Source organism: Pinus tabuliformis, chromosome 1_2 (assembly GCF_031772625.1).
Source record: "Pinus tabuliformis cultivar Carrire ecotype Pingquan chromosome 1_2, CPIR1, whole genome shotgun sequence".
In the NCBI taxonomy this organism is placed as follows: domain Eukaryota; kingdom Viridiplantae; phylum Streptophyta; class Pinopsida; order Pinales; family Pinaceae; genus Pinus; species Pinus tabuliformis.
In genome coordinates, this window is record NC_142298.1 from 599114719 (window position 1) to 599135812 (window position 21094).

Sequence of the window (21094 nt, forward strand, 5' to 3'; positions counted from 1 at the left end):
CACTGAGTCGGTTGAATGTTCTGTTATAAATGATGAATGACGTGTCTTTGTAGCTCTGTCCTCCTGTAGCTTTTCGGCCCTGTCACCTGTGACTGTCAGTGCTGCTTTAGTGGCCGAATAGTTTTGCTGAGTTGGCTCAGCCCATTCTTCTCCATACATGCTGATTTTATCAAAATTTTCCTGTGCATGATAACTTATATATTTCAATGAGAAAACTTGATTACAGGCTCTGGTTTTACAATATTAATTGTATCATTTTGGTCCAGACTTCCTGTGTGGGCAATTGATGTCTTAGAATTGCCTCTAAAGTCTCATCTGCCTCTGTGTATTTATAGAAATTTGGAGGCACTTCAAACAAATGTTTGATCTCATCCATGATGAAAAATAGGTTCTCAACCCTGTTGTAGAGACTCTGCCCTGATGCTGGCCCTGATTCTTCTGAAGTACTGGGCCTTTCTGTAATTTGATTTGTAGCAAATGTGTTGACCCTTTTGGCATAATTTTCATGGGAAAGTAGTCTTCCTGCGTTGTTCAGTAAGCTAGGAAGACATCTATTTTGCAATGCCACAAATTTGTCCATGAACTTATTAACCTCTGTCCTCATATCCTGGCTTCTTCTTTCTAGTGTTTGCACCAGGCTTCTTAGTGTTAGGACTCTTTTGATTAGCAAAATGGTCTCAGTCCTGTTGGAAATTCCCATTGTTGCCAGCTGAGCACTTGTTCTGTTATTAAGCACATTAATCATTCTGTTGGCAACCTCAGGCATATTGCCTAGAGATGCCCTTGCTCTTTGGATTTCTCTATGTGCTTTCCCTATGAGCTCTATTTGCTCATGAATGGTCTCAATGTATTGCCATTGATCAGTTATGGATTGGCCAATGTTGGCCCATAGGACTGTCTTGAGTTCAGCCACTACTTTATCAAGTGTGAGCTCCTTCTCCAGCTCCTTTATCTTCTCTTTGAGAGCCTTTATCTCCCTTCCTTTCTTAGCAACACTTTGTTTTGATTTATCATATCTTTCATTCAACTTGACCAAATTTTCCCTGGCCTCATTTAATTCTGCCATTTGGGCTTCCAGGGCTTGGATTTCATTTCTCAGTTTCTGCATGTCCAGGCTTGGAGCCTGCTCTGTTGTTGGCGCTGGTGCTGATGTGGAAGGCGCTGCCTGTTCTGTCCGTTCAGTGGGAGGAGCAGTAGTTTGAGGAGGCTCCTCAAGGTTGATTATCTCTGGAGGAGGCTGAGATGTTTGTCCTCCTTCTTTTTGTTGTAATGCTGCCTGTAGTGCAGCCTGTGCAGCCTCTGATTCTCCCAATTTCTCCTGTGTCTGGATCAGCTGTTTGTATAATGACACCAGCATAGCTGCTGCATCTTGGTCATGTCTCAGCTGGGAAACTTCTCCAGTTTGTGGGTGAATGGTTGCTGGGACTTTTACCATTTTCCTTAGTGCTGCCATATCTGCATCTCTTAACTTCAATAATGCTTGTACAACCTTGATGTCCTTGGGATCATGCCCAAGTTCTATGATTATCTCCTCTAAGGCTTTGATTCTGTTGTCCTTTGCTTGAGAGGATGCTCTCTCCAACTCAAGTTGGGCAGCTGTATTATTTAGGCTATTTTCTAGCCTGTAGTTCACCAATGTCTTATCCGCCAAGGAGGCATACACCATCTCACCCGTTTGCTTATGTAATTCGATTTGATCCATTGGGTGGATGTCTTTGGCAAGGACCTCAAGGTTGGTCCTTATGTAATCTGCAGCTGACTGCGGCTGCAACACTGCTGGCGTAAAATGGCTCATGATCAATTTGCCCTCCTGGACATCATATGCAGACATTAGTCTTTGCTGGTTAGTGGGAGCCATTTTCAACAAATGATTATATAGTTGTATTCTTATGGGCTCATTCCTCTTCTTTATATCAATGAATTGTTGCTTGATGCCCAGTTCACCTCCTCTTTGCTGGCTTGAGGAGCTGACTTCTCCTCCGATCATCCTCTCTTGTTCCTGCTGGAAGGAACTTGCAGATGCCTCCATACTAGGTGGGCCCATGCCCAAAGATTGCCCTATAGGCATTTCTTCCTCTGAGAGGGGATTCATTCTGTGTCTTTTCTCCCCTTGAGTTGTTGATGTTGTGAGGGGAGTCTCTCTGTCCCTCTTTCTACTTATGTCTTCTTTTTGTGGGGTTTGGAGGACTGAGGCCTCCACTGTTGTCTCCTGCCTAGGAGGCAGAGTGTCCTGAGCTTGCTGCCCGTGTGGATTGGGGCCTGTGATGTTTGCTCTTGTTGCACTGGCTGTTCCTTTTCTTGCTGCCCCCTTGTTGTTGTTGTACCTGTGGCTGTTGCTGCACTTCCTGCTGTTGTACCTGTTCATGAGGTGGCTGCTCTGGCTCCATCTCTTTCTCTTTGCCTTTGCTAGAGGTTTGATCAGTAGCTTTGGCTGCTTGCTGATGTGCTGTGGAGGATGAGGCAGCTGCTCCCACTTGAGTGCCTGGAAGAGAAAATACCTGTGCACAAAGCTCTAAGTCAGCCATCTTTTGGAGATTTTTAACTGCTCTTTGATTTAATTCTTCTTGTGTGACAGCTTCCTCTAAGGTGCCTCTCCTCCACTTTATTTGATTTGCATATTTTTCTATGTGAGGCAACCTTACGTGGTCATAACTGGCCAGCCTATACTTGACCCTTCTTAAAGTTATGAAGTGATTGGGGTCATAAGGTTTCCAAAGGAAACTGGTCTGTAGGCCAAGGGATTCTAGCATTCTGTCTGCTTCTTGCCAACCTTCCTCCCTTTTGTTGTAAATGAAGTGGCCTAATTGGTTTCTTACTTTGAGTTGTGCTTTCTTGCCTTTGCCTGAAAAATGTAGCACATCAGCATTCCCAAACTGCCTGAAGTATTCAAGGGCAAACAATCTCATGGGCACATATTTGGGCAATCTGTATGGGGGCAACTCACACCCATATATTCTGATGACTGTGTGGTTTTGGTAATAGTACCAATCCCCAATGCTGTATGCTTTAGATAACTGAAGGACTCTCTGCATCTCATCAGTTAGTCTTGGAGGAGGTGAGCTCATAAGCAAAGACATGGCTGGGTGGATGAAGAGGTCTATAAACTCACAATAAGTGTATGGAGAACAAGATCTGCAGTGGAAGGCAGAGGACCAATAAACCACTGACCTTGGATTTCCTTGTGCATCCACTCTCTTCACAGCAAAGTGAAATTTCTCATGTTGATAATACAAAATTAAGTGGTAGATGTAGGAGGTGTATCTGAACACCCTTTCTCTTGCCAAGTTCATTAATTGCTCATGTATTTTGTCAGATATGTAGGTGGCATAGTCATAGCAGATTGGAGACTTGCCAGGGGAAAACATGAGCATCATCACCAGCACAGTTTCATCAACAAACTCAATTGAATTATAGCCCAGAATGGGACTGATCATGTCTACAAGGTCCCTGCCCAATTGGTTGAGGTAAACATGAGAAATGGGAGGGTACTTCACGGTGTCAGAGTCAATGTACAATTGATTTAGTTTGGTGACCTGAGCATCTGTCAATTTAGCTCCTTGCTTTATCAGATCAATCAGTGATAAAGGAACTAATTTCTTCTCAGTTTTGAAGTGCAGCATCTCTCTGATGGCTTCAGGGGTGACATAGAAAACAACTGAGCCTGAAGGGTCAATCACAGCCCTCTGAGTGGCGTCGTAGCAGTCAGCACATAGGTGGATTAGGTCAGGGAATGGTTGACCTGAGGGAGCTTGAAGATAGGGAGGAAAGAATCCCAAATGCCCAATACATCTGTTCCAGTCTCATGTTTAATCTTCAATTCGTTTAACAAGTGGATGTGGTACTTGCTGTGCATTAGCATTTCTTCTGATATTTGATAATCCAGGTCTGCTAATGGTTTCCATTTCAATTCTCTCTGAGGGGCATTTAATGGAGCAATATTCAAGGCTACAGGAGCTACTGGTGCATCCATGGTTACTTTAGGATTATGTTGGTATGAACTGGTGTTACTGTGCAGAGCAACACAAAGGAGTATTTCTTGGAAAGAGAGGTGATTTACTGAGGAACAGAGGATAAAATGGCAATGGCAGCAATTGAAATACTGCACAAAGCACTGATAGGGCAAATGCTTGGCCTTAAAAACTCTCTTTACGGTGAATTGGTGCAGCTTGGGTTCTCAGTTCACGAATGCGCGAACTAACTGTATGTTTTGTGAAAACTCGGGTAAACAAGGCTCTGCAGGCGAATTTCGACTTTACAACTGAAAATGGAGGCTAGCCACAGGGGATTTAGCGGTAAACACAGTGTTTTCTTACTCTTTAAGCTATTGTTGGAGAATGCAGGATAAAACCAGGCGCAGAGGGAATGACTGGGATAAATACCTGGTAAACTGTCGGCAATAGTCACAAATGCAGGTGGATTTGGCGCACCAACGGTCCTCGGGTCGAATTCAGCAGGTTGACGCTTGTTTGGTCGTAAAATACATGCAGAGGTGCCACAGTCGTTTTTTGCAAAAGTAATGAAAAACACGATTTTTCGGCCAAAATATGGATTTTTGGATTATTTGGCGCTTTTTTTGGATGACGTCAGCATGACGTCATCAGGTGGGGTCAAGGTCGGATGACGTCAGCATGACGTCATCGAGTGACGTGGCGGCTTGAGAGTGGTCCACGGGGATGATGAGGTGGCGGGAAGGTCAGAGCAGTGGCGGACGGGGGCGCTGACGCGGCGGTGATGTAGCAGTGACGCGGTAATGACGTGGTAGTGACGTTGGCAAGGCGGGTTCACAAAAAACCGGAAACGGTAAGCGGTATAATATCGCACCGCTCTCTATACGGAAGCGGAATTGTCAGAGGGCGCTCCGATACGATTTGGGGGTGACGCGTGGCAGAGCCCTGACGTCACCCTCTGAAAAATTTCGGAAGGTAACTTACGGACGTCGGGCCCGGTCCGAAATGCATGAGAGCCGTTGGATGAAAAGGGCCAGATCCGACGGTCGACGGATCGTTAAGGTGCCAGGTTGATACGGACGTGGGCGGGGATTAAAATAATATATTTGTTTGAAAAGCGCGCCCAGCGGGACTGTGGACTTTGGCGAATTTGTATGACTTTTCAATGTATTTTATCAAAACGCGCATTGCGCCAATACTTTGGGTAAAATGGGAAAAGTGGGTTTTTATGTATATTTTGCAAATGAAGCAGGTTAGGGGTGAAAATGGGGTTTTTTTACAAGGTTCTTTAGCAAATGAAGGGGTTAATGGTTTAGATAACTTCTGAAGGGGGAAGAGGGGTAGGGTTTGGGTTCTTAAACTGACCAAATGTCAATTTAATCCCTGACTGTGAACATATGGCTATAATGCCAAGGGGGAAGGGATATTTATAGAATGCTTGGGGTTTATACACCATAGTGTTTATAATAATAGGGAAAGGGTAACATAGGGGATTTAGATAATAAGAAGTTAGGGGTTAATATGAATGGAAGAGGTGAATGAGGAGTGATATCACTAAGTTTATATAAAAACAACTTAGCTTAGGGAGTAGATCAAAATGAAAAGAATTTTAGACAAGAAATGTGGCTTTTAAAGGAATAAGAACCAACATAAAACCTTAAATTCTTTCATGAACACAACTGATGAAGGGATGTTAGTAATGAATGTGAAAGGGGAGAAAAGGGAGTTAGTCATGCTCCTTTGCTTTGCTGCAACATGATGGAGAAGAGGAGCTTCTCTATCCACTGATGTTCCTTTATGCTAGACCAGCAGAACTCATTTGAAAGTAATAACATTTCTGCAACCCCATCTGCCTACCCATCTACTTGCCTAGCATTTTTTGTTTCTTCATGGAGGGTGCACTTAGACTTGCAGACCCTTATGTGCCTTTTCTTTTCTTTTGGCTTTTTCTTTTGATTCTCTACCTCAGACTACCCTTATTGCTTCCAAAGTCCCAAATTAAGCAGTTGGGAACCTTACTTCTCTACCTAGCTACTGGTCTGCCAAGATTAAACAGTTTGGACAGACTTCTTTCTCTATTCTACAACAAAAAATTGAAACATGGCATGATCCAGATTAGGCTGTTGGACCATCCATCAAAATTGAGACAACATCAAGCTATATACACATGTTGCCTTTCCTTGAAAATATGGGATCTTTGCATCACCAAAGCAAAGCATATTTGGAACTTTCTTTGCCAATCATGAAATATGAAACCTATTGGTATAGGTAGCTAACAGAATTGTTCTCCAAAAATTGTGTTACAATGAGGCTCGAGGGCCTATTTATTCTTGAGAAATAATGGAAAACCCTTCACATTCCAAAACCTAACCCTAGAAGATGAAACACCAAATTATGGGCCCCGTTTTTGGGTAATTTGGTACATCAACTTCCCGGGGTCTCGAATTGGTCGTATTATCTCCGTTTGACATGCATGATTGCCCGTTGGAAAGATCTCTCCGAGGACTACGACAGAAAAGACAATTTTTAGACAGAAAAATCGTTGGCTGGTGGATTTCCCAGAAAACGTCGTTAGGGCCTCAAAACGGCTCCGAAAGTTTAGGACCCGAAAAACTACTAAAAGTAGTAAGCTGTGCTATAATTAAGGAAATAGAAAAACTGAAAGAGATAGTTGTGGGGGTCCAAATGGGATAGGTGGGTGGCCACCAACATCCACCTGGATCACCAGCCAATATAAAAACACTTTACCCCCTATATATCCCCAAATATATTATGTCATTTTTTCCTCAATATATATCCCCGAATATGAACACACATCATATGGTATTTCTCCCCCAGCGAAGCCCCCATGATTAGAATATCCTAGATAGATGTTGGGTAAAATTTATTATTGTTTTAGAAAGATTCAAGTAGTTTCACACTTCGTGTTTCTAGGCTCTAATGAGAAATATTACTCATCCACCTCATCTACTTTATCCATCTCTCAGTCTTGTGCCTTCTCCCAATATGTCTCTTAGCAATGGATTTCCTATCAACATCACCTAGTGATTGAACAAATTAAATGTGACCATTGACATGTTTATTTTTATTAGAATGATGGTTTTAATGCATCTAATTGGTTTAAGACTTGTTGGTTATATCTATTGATAGTATTCCATCATTGATCACCTCCAGCACACTTCTGAAGGCCATTGTTTGATCCTTATATTCACATAATTGCTACATGTTCATTTTATAAGACAAATGCTACCGATTCTGCAAGTGTCATGATTGCATATATTGTTCTTACGTAATAAAAATATGCCATCTATTATTTTGGCCACAAAGAAATAGGTTCAACCCAGTGGTTCACCACCTAGTTTGGAAGGACAATATCTAGATTCACCTCAAATTTTCTCAATCAAATCAAAATTTCATGGTGTTTGGTTTATGCAAATATGGATTTCATATTAGGTGATATAAGTTTTCATCAAGTAGCTTCATGTGACCTTTGTAGGGAGGCAATGCAAAGAGGATTAGGTCTATGAGTAGAAGCCTCCTCGTACATGATTTGTCATATATGTGGTGATTTTTGCTACGTTGAATTTTTATTTTTATTTTATAATTTTGTTAATCTTTAGCATTGTAGAAAATAGTTTATAAATATTGTTTTGTTTTACAGTCTCCAAAAATGTGCAAAAATCCTTGGTCCTAACAACCTTGAAGCTTTTTAAGAACAGAGAGGTAGAGGATCATGTTTGGAGATGCCTTTAACAATGGAAAGAGTGGAAAATTATAATGTATAACTTCTCTTGTCATTTCTAGCATATGAATTTTGTACTTTAAGCCCTAGTTGAACTATGCACAATTTATTCATTGGAAATGAGTTTCTATTGTGTATTTGTATATGGTATTGCATTTTATAATAAAATGCACATATGGAAATATCTAAATTTATTAATATGTTATGATGTTTTATACATTTGGAAAATGAATGTTGTGATTTATTTATTGAAAATAATCTCTCTCTCTCTCTCTCTCTCTCTCTCTCTCTCTCTCTCTCTCTCTATATATATATATATATATATATAAATTGAGATTATAAGCGACATGATGAAATTTGATGTAATGGACAATAACATGTGCATATTTATTATGTGGTGTGTGTGTGCCCATGCATAATGGATTTATTTTTAAGTGATTAGAAGGAATGAGGATGAGAGGTTAAATCCCTTGGACTGTATAAGACAACCAAGGTTTGAAATTTAAAAGTCGCATAAGCTAGTGACACAATAACAAACCTAAAAAAAACATGAAACAAGAGAAAGCACATCTCACTCATAATAGTGTAACAAGAATTTAATGATTTTCATAGACAATTTATAATAATTCTTCTTATTTTTTATCTTAACAAACAAGCAAAAAAATATGAAATAGGAGGGAGCACATCCCAACCATAATAATGTAAGAACCATTTAATGATTTAATTTGTAATAATTCTTCTTAATTTCAATCTTAATGTCTAGTCTCACAAGTCAATGACACGACAGACAAATATATATATATATATATATATATATATATATATATATATATGAAACAAAAGGAGCATATCTCAATCAAAACATTGTAACAAGCATTTAAGACTTTTATAAACAATTTATAATAATACTTCTTAATTTGAATTGTAATTGTTTATGCTCATAAAAGCCTATACATTAATTTTCCATTAGCTTTCCATGAACATAATGTTCTCTTAACTTTCCATTAGCTTTCCATATCTATCCATGAACATAATGTTCTCTGTACGTTCTACATAATAACTTTCAAGCTCTAGTCATATATTTACCCATATTTTTAATATTAGCTATATTGTTAAGGATTTATAAATTTGTATATTCGCATTCTTTTCATTTAAGAAAATTTTCACATAAAATATTTATCTAAGATTTAAGTTCATATATATATATATATACCCATATATGAAATGCTCTCACATGAATTAATGGATCTACATCTCATGCTTATGCTAATATTCTATAAATAGAAAGATAGATAACCCATATTATCTCCATATTAATCATATAAAAAAAATAGTAATATTCTTAATAATTATTAAGAAACTTTGTTAATAACTATTATTGATCAAATTTTATTTTAACTTTTAGAAATATAAAAGAGTGAATCATTTTTCTTTTACTTTTAAATTATATAACGCAAATACGTTATTACAATATTCAAAGATTTCATCATTACTTCAATTTTTTACTATAAATTACCATATTTAAACATTTTTAAAAATTAAATACAAAGAACTCTATATATCATTTAATTTATTTTTTCAAAGTTTAAAATCAATTTGACATCATCGCACCTTCCTACCAATCCTCCAACTGTAACATTAAAAGTAAAGCCGATTCCATGGATATCCCACTCGGTCTCATGAATGAAGCAGCGTAAGGTAAACGCACCGACATACTGCATTTCGCGTCGGTGTTTAGGAGCCCACTAGATACGGATCTACTTGCGTAGGACCCCACTAAATATGGTTCTAGTTGCGTCTCAAACAAGTTTTCAATTTTTTCCATGCTTAAATTCGTACTCCTCTCATGGTATATTTTTCGAGAAAAAATTAATATTTACTTAAAATTCAGTTAAAAATAAAAGTTTTTCTAAATATTTAGTCAGATTTATCGACCACATCTCCTCAGTCTATTAGCAAAACCTCACCTGAGGGTTTTGACCTCTCATCAGTTTATTAGCACTATTAGCAAAACCTCACCGTAGGGTTTTGACATCTTCTTTAGTTTATTAGCGAAACCTCACCTGAGGGTTTTGACATCTTATCAATTTATTAGCAAAACCTGACTTTAGAGTTTTGACGGCAATTGACCCTGCAACCTTTTATTAAAGAGGCGCAACCTCTCATTAAAAAAATGCTTTTGACAAATTAAACTAACCTTTTAACTTGTAAATATTAGTTATTAAATTATTATTAAAACTTATAAATATTAGTTATTATATTATTTATTAAAATGACATATTTAAAATAAATTTTCTTATATAATATGTATTAAAAATTTAAAAATTTAATTTTATGAATATAAAATTATAATTTCATAATATTAACCTTATCAAAATTACAATTTCATATCCAAAATTTTATAATGCTTAAAGAAAAAACTAAAAAACATAAAATACTTCTCGCTGAATTTCATTAAAAATGTTTTCGGACGTCCTTGATTTATGGTCAATTAACGTGCAGAGCCTGTACCTACTCTCTCATTACTGAAAATTATTTCAACCCAGGCAGTGGGAGTATTTTGGTTTACATTTTCAAAATATTTGAGAAATCAACATAACTTCAAGTTTGTCTGACATGAGAATACACAGATATCAATGTCTACAAACATAAAGTAAAGGAGTTGATTGTTTTCTGAACATATTGAGAATACCAGATAACTGGGTTGATTGAAAGCAGATCGAAGGAAAAGGAGGAGAGAATAGGGTTATTAGATTCACCGAAAAACAGGCACAACAGCTCTCCAATATTTTCTAAAAGAATCGGAGATTACTTATCTCATAGCATTGCAAAGTGTGTATATTTTTACAAGTAACCAAATGTATTCGATTATTCAACCAATTCCAAATGTATGTTCTTTGTATACATTGACTTTGTTGTTCAGAAGATTTTGATCTAACTAGTTGATATCTCAGAAATTTTTTTATCGGTCCGTAATTTTTTGAGTACTTACCTGTATTGAGATTACTTATGCCGAAATTTAAAGAGCTTTTAAATTGAATAGGGGTAAAAGTTTCACTTTCATGTTGCGTTCTCACCGTAAAAGCACACTGTGATATATATTAAACTATTTTCTGTCATTGCTCAGCCCCACTCTTTTTAAGTCCATGTAAAAAAGCATTCCAATGTTAATTGCAGATCTTTTAGGAATATCTAGAATGAGAGGGAAGGAAATTATTGATCTATCTCCGAACCTGGATCACATTCTTGGGATATTGCCAAAATCTACCATCAACTTAAAACCAATCAAAATACTATCCAACCTTATTTACTATGTTTGATTCATATGATATGTTACTGTGCAGCCTTCTAGCTGTACTATGGAACCGAGAAGCACATAGAAGGGCAAAAGACATCCTTGGAATGCTGTCATCATAATAGAAATTTATGCTCGTGAAATGCAATGAAGCCTTATGATAATAGGTCAGTAGGTTTTCTGTAGGCATTTTTTGGATTCTATATTTGAAATTTGTACACTATTTGATTTCTGTTAGATAGTAGGTCTGAAAATTCTCTAAATGAATCTTGAACATTTAAGAAAAATTGTTACAGTAATTTTGAATTGATGCAGAAATATTTTAAGGTGTATATATTTTTTCATTAGCTGTGTCTGAGGTTCAAAACATGTGCCGAAACAACATTAGTTTCATTTATAATGTAAAAAATTGATCAAAACTCTACTTGTTATGCATTCAGACAACTTGGGATTCCAAATTTCATCTTTAGTGTAAAAACAGCGTCAAAAATCTAATGGTTATGAGCTCAAATTTTAAACCACTTGGGGTACTTTTCTTCATTGTTTATTTAGAGTTCAAAGTTCAAACTAGTTAGTGTCTTCTTTATTTATTTAGACTTTTAGTAGCTAGGGTACGAATTTATTCATATTTGAATAGTTGCTTGTATTTTAAATTGTAGCACATAACACCTCATTTTCCTGTGGTAATAGAATACCTAGTTTCTCTAAAAGGTTAAGATCCATAGAAGGACAATGTCCCGAAAGAATTTAATTTATTGGAAAATTTGAAAAGTGACACATTAGGCGACATAATAGAAAAATTATGTACATGACATTTCGACCTAATCATCTTCAGTATCAGTATCATGAGTGACACTGGTAACCACTTTGTGATGTGGTGGTGCCTTGGGTGTCGAAGCGTCCATCAATATCGCTTTCAAATATTTTCTACGCACCCGAGATGCCTGCCTTTCTGCGGTCCTCGCCCGCCAGAACGCCTCTGCTCACACAATGCAAGGTACAAATTATTAGGAGAAAAATATTAAATCCAAAACATTAAAGATCTCAATGTCTGTTGGGCTTCTTCTAATTGATATGCATAGAACGATCCATGCACTCATATATAAACTTCAATTTCTATACTTGCGAAAATTGCTGTTAATCATCCGAGTATAATTCTAATGCTGACTTTTCTGCTCAACCCCTGACACAACTCAAAATTTGCTGAAAATGCTATAACAGTTTCTTAACATTTACATGGTAATCATGATCTTCTGACAGCAATTTATCGTAATCAGGAACCACCCTTTTCATAAAGTGCTAATGAGAGAGGAAGTTGTGATACCCACCCAGAAGAGCAGCAAACCAAACACCGATTGGAAGATAGAGGAGAAGTAAAGAATACTGCACAATTCACCAACACCCACTCATTACTCAATCTGTTATATCATAGATAGATAGCATGCCACCATTAGATGTATAAAATATGTGTGTATTACCTTGTTGATATCGTGAACGAAATTTCCCGATGTACCATTTCTTATTGTGTTGAGTAAACTAGTCCAAATAAGTAACACCGCAGTTATGGCTATTCCGTCTGCAACAATTTCTGAAGTCCCTGATACCATCAACTGCAGATTAACTGATTTCGCAAAATTGAAAGTAAAATTCCTGACAGAAATATTTGAATCTTTTGAATCAGTCGCAGACTGGTGTGAATTTGGTAGAGTGCTCTGTATCTTTTCTTCAGCCATCTCTCCTCCTACTTCCGATTCTGTAATGCCCTCACAATCAATCAAAGAAGTGCAATTAAATATTAATATTTATAAATTGTATTCCAAGAGCATTGCGTGTCAAATTGTAATGATAACGACCCCAAGGTGTCTTTTCGGTTTCCGTGTTTTTATATGACGAGCTATGCCCCATTTTAATTTTATTTTGGATGGTTATAGCACTCTCATCAGTTTGACCATACGTGCGCTGCACTGGACACTGAAAAGCTTGGTTGGGTTCACGGGTAAGATTACTGTAAATAGATTTTAAACACCAAAACTTTAGAGATAAGTGTAAGATCAGAATTAGTGAACCAATTTACTTTTATATTACTTATATCTTTCTGCAATAAACTACCACTACACTACCGACCTATGGTATTCACATAATAAATTATTTAATTTTAGATATTACTAAAACACTCCATAGCATACAACTCACTGTACCCGACATCTTGGTTTGTTTTCGCATATTAAATTATTTTTATTTCATTACCGTTTGAACATTTAGTGGCAGATTCACAATGTTGCGAAATAGTGTGCAAATGTTGTAGGATTTGGGGTGTATAAAGTGACAGGAAAATATTTTTAAAAATTAAAACTTAAAACAGTTAAGATCTACTGATTTGTATATATTTTGAAGTGATATTCACTATTTACTAACACATCAGCATGTCGGCGAATAACTTTGATAAGAATGAAAGAGGGTAATTAAGGTTTTTTCGGATGAAGCTTTGGATCATAATAATTGCAATTTGGTGGGGACATTGTTTCCACTTCATTTTGTAATTTTCAAATTCTCAATGAAAATGGTTTATGAATACAGTTTCCACTTGTTACCCAGGAATGCTATGTGCATTTCCAGATTACAGCAAAAATTTTATTTTTGTGTTCTGCAATGTTCAATAACACTTACTACCCGGAAACTGGAAAGTAATTGCCGAGATGGAAATTAACCTCTAAACTAATTTAATGATTTAATGTTGCAGCATGGAGATTAACAAATAGAATGATAATTGAATTTAATTCACAATTTAATTTGGAACTTTTTATATATAGGCCTAGTTTAAGTTAGAGACAAAATGGATTTTCCAGAGGAATCAACAAAACAATTTCAAGAAAAAATATGTTTTTTTGTTATTTAAAATATATTTTCTAATGCATAAATAAATTTAACACCTTGTAAAACTTTTGACCAATTGAAATTCTATAGATTAAATAATTTAAACTCAAGTTTTTAAAAATCTATGTAGAATTTTGATTAAAATTAACCAAAACTTTTAAAAATCATATATATATATATATATATATATATATATATATATATATGAGCCTAATGGTTAAGAGCATGTGTTTTCTTAAGAGGTTACATATTCAAAACGGAGTCATCTACCCAAGCGGACTAATTGTCCAGACGGCCAAAAGTGGCCTGGGAAAAATAATTTCAAAAAATCTTGTAGAGGCCATGTTTGAATCATGTTTTTGATGGTGGAAATGGATTCAACACCATCAAAAACTTCCAAGACAGCTAAAATTATGAAGTTTGACAGCGTTTATTTGGATTTACAAAAATTTCCGCCCATTTTTTAAAATATCACTGGAATTTCCATAACTTTCAGAACAAAAAACACAATGATTAGAATATCGCGTTCAAAACGAAGTATTTTTATAAACTTAAAGACATAATCTTTGAAGTTAAAATCTAAAAGTTTTTATGCATTCAACATTTTTTTACAACTGCAATGATTAATCTTTCTATGTTTAGTTGTTCCTAATAAGTCGGTGAAGATCCAAATCAATCTTTGACCAGTTCCTTGCACACTATGATGAGATGGAGACGGGAGGATGACAGTGTGCAAGAGTAAATATCTTTACGCGGAAAGAAGTAGTGCTCATCACATAATGATGCCACGAGGCGACAACATTCACATCACATATCCCTAATTTACTGAAAATGGACCAATTAAACTGGAGCAAATTTACGTGGAAAAGCAATTATTTTCGTCCAATCAATATGACTAATAAGCTCGGAAAACTGTTCCTCGCAAAGTCATTTATTCTTAAAAATTAATAAAATTAGTATTTTTGTTGAAAAGAAAATATAGATAAAGGATGAAGGATTGGTGTATTAAGCATGCGGAGGAATTTGTGTCACACATGTTTCCTATATGCCCTTTTATTCTAAGTATCTTCGTTAAAGTATGCCCTTTTATTCTAAGTATCTTCGATAAAGTAAAATTCCTTCTGGGCTGCAATTTGGATCGGAGAGAGAATTTATCATTGGATTCTGGATCCTGCAGTTTTTCTTATATTTTTATCATCGCGGACACATTTATTATATGTTTTTGTTTATGTATATCATCATGGAAATGTTTTCTAAATTGCCTTGTCTCTGGTATCTACTCTATACACATATAGTGACAGATTATACATATAGGAATTATCATTACAGGCAGACTCGACAATTTGCTCATGTGTATTTTCCAGAGCGGTTTTTTTCTGCTTTATGATCCCTGTTTTCGTTTTTTAATGCGTTTCCTTTATGATGGTTTGTGAGGATGGATGCTTATGCATATATTGATTTAATTTTTTAAATAAAAAATTTCTATTTAACATAACCGTTTACGTGAAAGGAATAAAAGTTTGTTATGAATAAGATGAATAACAACATAATCATTTACTTCAAATGAATAAAAGTTGATTTTGAATAAGATGAATAAAATTTTGTTATTCATGTGCCTACTACACTACATTATATTTTGAAGACATTTTTTAAAACAAAAGATATATTTTGTCTTAAAAATTACTTTTTATTTTAGTTATTTTTACATTAAAATTTAATATCAATTGAATTGACTTAAATTTAAGACAATAATATTTTATGACAAAACTTTATATTTAAGACAAAAACAGTTTAATACAGAACTTTATATTTAAAAAAAAAAAACAGAACTTTATATTAAAAAAAAATATTTTAAGACAATTTACATTTAAAACAAAAACAAAACCATTTTAAAACAAAAATAGTTTGAGACAAAAATATTTTAAGACCACTTTATATTTAACCCAATGACCACTTAAGACGAAACTTGTTTAAGACAATTAACAATTAAGAAAAAAACATATCCATTTAAGACAACATTATCTAACAACTCCAACATGGACTCTCACAATGCACCCTAAGTCTGCCAACTTGCAAACTACTACTGTCTCATGCCTATACCAAGGTTGCTATTTCACTTACCATTGACATTATCTTATATAAAGAGAGCGATTTGTTGGACTCTTCATTTTGTGGGGGTAGCCGACTCTGAAGAACACGACAACTTTTCCTAGCAAGACTTCCCAGAGATCAATTTCTCTCCTATCCCTTCGATCTCTGTTGACACGATTAGAAACAAATAGTTTGTCGTTGCATTCAACACTACTACACAAAGGGGGCTTTTAAGACAAATTTAAGACAAAATAAAACCTTTGTCTTAAAATTTTCAATACGAGGCGCTAGTAAAAAAGGTAAAGGTAAAGGATTAAGGGCCCATCTTTATGTTGTTGATGGGTTCTTTAGGAAGTGAAGCGATGGAGGCCGACAACAACTTATGGGATTTAGGGCAATGGACATCAACAACAGAGGTGTGCTTCGTGAGAGGAGCGATGGAGGCACTTCCACTGAACGTGATAGGTAGTAACATAATTGGAGTATTTTTCGGGGCCTCCATCGATTGTGTTCTAATCAGTGTTTTTTGACTGTTTTATTTATTTTGAATGCTACTTCTATCCGTTGGTGGTTGTTATCAGCACATTGTCATGTTGGAACTCTTCACTGTCATCGACAACACATATTAGATTCATCTGGAGGGTTTTGAAAAATGTAGCAAGAAATTCTTGATTTGATTTTGCCTTTATTAAATTGATAACATTTGAATTTCCACATCAACAGACAACTTGGATGCATTTAAGTATGGGGGATTTTCGCAGTGCATTATATTAGATATCCCAAAAAACTTACTTAACGCAGTTGAATCCCAAAAAAGATATCTAACTTGGATGCAGTTAACTTGTGTGACATGACTTGTGTCACCCAGTTACATAGTAAATTCGAGTTGGAGGAGATAGAGTTCAATTAAGCATGTGTGATTGTTAATTTGTAGCAATCAAAATTAGTCATCTCAACTGGCTTTCATTTAAACTAGTTCTAACCATTGGAGGAACTAGTGGAAGGTCAGTTTTGTAGTGGGACTTCAGTCAAACTAAGTGGTCATCCAGTTAACTGATCAGTCAACCCAAAATAACTAGTGCATGCAAATAATTCGAGTTCCCCAGCTGTGGTGGAGATTCCAAGGAAATGTAACATCAGTTGTATATTAGTCTTGAGTGTACAAGTGTTTCATGCAGTCAGATAATGAACCTTGGGAATTACATAATCTATTTTAGAAAAAATCCTAAATAATAGGGGCTTAATTTCTCAAGGAATTCTGCAAGGAAATTGGGGCTCAAGAAGAGGCATAAATTGACCAAGTCTGGGTCAACGCTTCTTAGTGAGCAGAGAGATAGGTTACTCTCTTGCAGGTTGTGCTCAGTTGAGCAAAGAAATTGTAATACATCTCTATTCATCATATTAATGCAAGTAGGCATTAGGTTTTTTTGCAGATTGTTTTCCCCAGGAGAAATATTGTGTGCATGTGTGTTATTTCTTATTACATGTCTAAAATTTTTGTTCTAAATTGTGAATTAACTTCTGTAGAGAAGTAAAGTAGGTTTGTGTCTTGTGATTTTTATTAAAAATTCATGAAAAGTTGCAAATCAACACCATAATTTCTACATGGTATCAGAGCAGGATTCACATTAGAGCACAAATTTTTAAGTTGTTTCTCTGGGGGTTCGAATTTGTAGTTCATTGTAGCAAGATCCCTTCAGAGTTGAGAAGATGACCTTCAATGGGTTGAGGCTAGAGTATGCCTTGGAAAGTAGCTCTAATTTCATTGGATGGAAGGATCGCATGGAGGAGGTACTCGATGACAATGGACTGCTAGAATACATCAAGAGAGATGTCGCAAAACCAACGGAATCTGATGCCCAAAACCTTGCTCAGTGGAATAAAGATGTAGCCAAGGCGAGGAGAATAATATTGGAGGGAGTACGAGACCTATTCGAGGAAGTACGAGACCACATTATCACCAATATCCACAGTGTTGAGCTATGGAAAAGGTATGAATTTTCCATTTATTTCATCATCCTTTCCTTTAATTATATCCCCTTTATATTTTAAAGATATTCATATATCAAAGGATTATAGTAAAAACTAGGGAACTATTTATTATTACAATTTAGCTAATTATTGTCTTTTCTCATGTAGGAAAAAGATGAAATGGGAAAATTACCGTTCCCTACCCGAGAGAAGGAAAAAGAAAAAGTGGAGTAATTGTTGTTCCTTCACCAGGAAGCAGCGTACAGGTAGCAAGCCAAGGATGGAGTGCACAGTTATGGATAAGGACAAAGAAGATCATATCATCAGCACAAAAGACAGAGCTAACTGAAGATGGAAGATTCAACGGATCTCTCAGGATCTCTTGATCCTGAGGGATCGTTGTTACTATTCTATCTGGTGTTCCTATTTTATCCATCTGACCATTATAAAAGGGACAGCGATTGTGAAGAACAGGGGGAGATTATTCAGAAATTACTTTTGTATTTTTACTTTGATCATCGACTCTCGTTGTTGAAACAGAGTATGAACTGGCTATAACTATTTTGCATATGATTAATATATAATACAGTTGTTGTTCCTTCTTTCGTACTGAAGTAATCCGACGATGTTCACTAGTGGCTAAGGGCCCGGCCCTGGTGGATTCACTTGCTGTTCTTGTATCATTCCTTTACAATTTCTTCTGTGTGATGGTTTGGTTTCATTTCTATCTATTGTAGTTGCATTGCTTTACTGTTTCGTATTTCCAGACTTAATGAATTGATATGTTTTATATGCTGTAATTGAATTATGTTTCTGTTCGTTTCCCTCATAACAAGATCACTGTTTTTTTCAAGTATATTGTTGTGCTGTTCATTTTACTTATAGAGCTTCGCTGTTCATTTCAGTAATGTAGCTTTTTTGTTCATTTCAGTTACATAAGTTTGGTTGTTCATTTCTATTATAAAGCGTTGCTGCTCATTTACTTTCTACAATCATTTAGTTTTTCCTTTTAGCATTCTTATAGTTAGCATAATTATCTCATTTCGATCAGTTGCAGTAGCATTATTGGTTTAATTCATTGTCATTTCCAATTGGTTATTTAGTGTGATGTGTGTGAGATCAACAACTGTAAAGAACATTGGCTATTATTATCAAAGATCTCATATTGAGGATCTTATTTATGCTTGATTTAGTTTACATCAGTTGAACAAGGAATGAGTTATTGCTCTTGTATCCTTGACTGATAATTGTTGTTACTTTGTCGAATAAATGATTTAGTTCCAGAGCATTGAGTTTCCTTTAATTGCAAGTGAGTTTTATTTAAAGCATCCATTTACTCTTGTATTTGAAAGCACTGTACTGTGACATTAGGATAAATAATGGTGTTTAGAGGACATGGTATATGTTGTTCATGGCCAACTTGGACCACTAATTGCGATATCACTAGATGGTCTACATGGAAATATTATAGAAGACATGTAATTTGTTTAATCACAATCACAGGGGCTTCACTCAATGAACTTATGACATATCATGCTTGTTCATGGCATACTAATCAATACCTCTAATTGACTACATATTGGAAAATACCTCTAAAATTCACATTATTTAGCCTATTACCAATATGAACCTAATACACCTTTCAAATTTAGAAAACCCATACTTTCACTAGATATTTTAGGTATCTATTTTTTCATTAAAAAATTTATATCCCTTTAAATTTTTCAATTTGAGCTCCATTTTTTGCACCAGCTGATCCAGATTTAAACAGGAATGCAATAAAATACAGAGATAACCATAAAGACAAATATGCAGTGGAAATAATACTTCATTTCATTACTGTAAAATACTAAAATATGCTTACAAATAGGAATGGAAATAACCCAGCTAGGGCGATGGTAGCTTATCTCTGAGAAGAGATGTGTCAGCTACATGCCTCTGAACTATTCTCCAAAAACTGTGTTACAATGAGGCTCGAGGGCCTGTTTATTCTTGAGAAACAATGGAAAACCTTCACATTCCAAAACCTAAACCTAGAAGATGAAACGCCAAATTGTGGGCCCGTTTTTGGGTAAGTTGGTACATCAACTTCCCGGGGTCGCGAATTGGTCATACTATCTCCGTTTGACGCGCTTGATAGCCCGTTGGAAAGATCTCTCCGAGGACTACGACGGAAAAGGCGATTGTTAGACAGAAAAATTGCTGGCTGGTAGATTCCCCAAAAAACGTCGTTTAGGGCCTCAAAATGGCTCCGGAAGTTTAGGAACCGAAAAACTACTAAAAATAGTAAATTGTGCTATAATTAAGGAAACTGGAAAAACTGAAAGAGACAGTTGTGGGGGTCCAAATGGATAGGTGGGTGGCCACCACATCCACCTGGATCATTCCTCCGCCCATAGGAAGCAATGGTCCCCATTGCGTTGAGCTCCTCCCTGAGATGAGGAAGCTTTTGCTGAGCTGGGTCTCTGGTGAGCTTTTCTGCAATCTCTGATGTGTTCAGAAATGGTGGGGAGCATGGTTGGCGACGGTCCACATTGAACACTCGGTGCAAGCGAAGGAATGGAGGAATGTTGTGCTTCAAAGCATTGTTTCCCGTAGCCTTGTTACTGGTGTAAGGACCATGTTGAAGTGGTCTGAGTTTCTGATGGGTTCTGGTAAGGCGCTCCCTCTGCAAATGTAACCAAACCTTCTCGCCCACCTGAAACTTGTGTGGTACCCCTCCGGGTAAGGAAGTTTTTTCTTGTGTTCTGTCACGACTGTATCCCTCTGTTGCTGCTACTGTGCGGAGGAACCCTTCGTGGGGGTCATGGATGTAGCAATGATCTTCCCCTTACTTTGGGAGCGAACCAGAAAAAAAAAAAAATTCCTAGTTTGTGAGATGAGCTTGCTGCCTTTCTTAGCAGTGATCAAAGAGGTGGCGGTAGGTGGGGCTACCTTCGGTATCCTGTATAATGAATTATCCAAAGAAATGATGACAGCACGAGGCCTTGACTCATACACAGCATGTCGCCTCCACAAGTATGGCTGGCCTAATAGTATATCAAAAACATCCAGAGGTGTAACATCACACAATACTCGTCTGTGAAGGGCTTGATGCTGTAGGAGAAGGCGGCACTGCTGGCGAACTTTGAGATCTCGTCCTTCGTGAAGCCAACCGATACTGTACAGCTGTGG

The 21094-nt window shown here is 36.4% G+C and overlaps 1 protein-coding gene across 1 annotated transcript; it reads right to left on the reverse strand.

The window, feature by feature from the left end:
- Positions 1-11725: 11725 nt before the first annotated feature.
- Positions 11726-12749, reverse strand: LOC149207066 (ABC transporter B family member 17-like). Its single transcript, XM_089393841.1, has 3 exons — positions 12463-12749; positions 12313-12367; positions 11726-11963 (listed from the first exon to the last, which is right to left on the reverse strand). The coding sequence occupies exons 1-3, from the start codon at positions 12715-12717 to the stop codon at positions 11806-11808; spliced, it is 468 nt and encodes a 155-aa protein (XP_089249967.1). The 5' UTR covers positions 12718-12749; the 3' UTR covers positions 11726-11805.
- Between the last annotated feature and the right edge of the window lie 8345 nt (positions 12750-21094).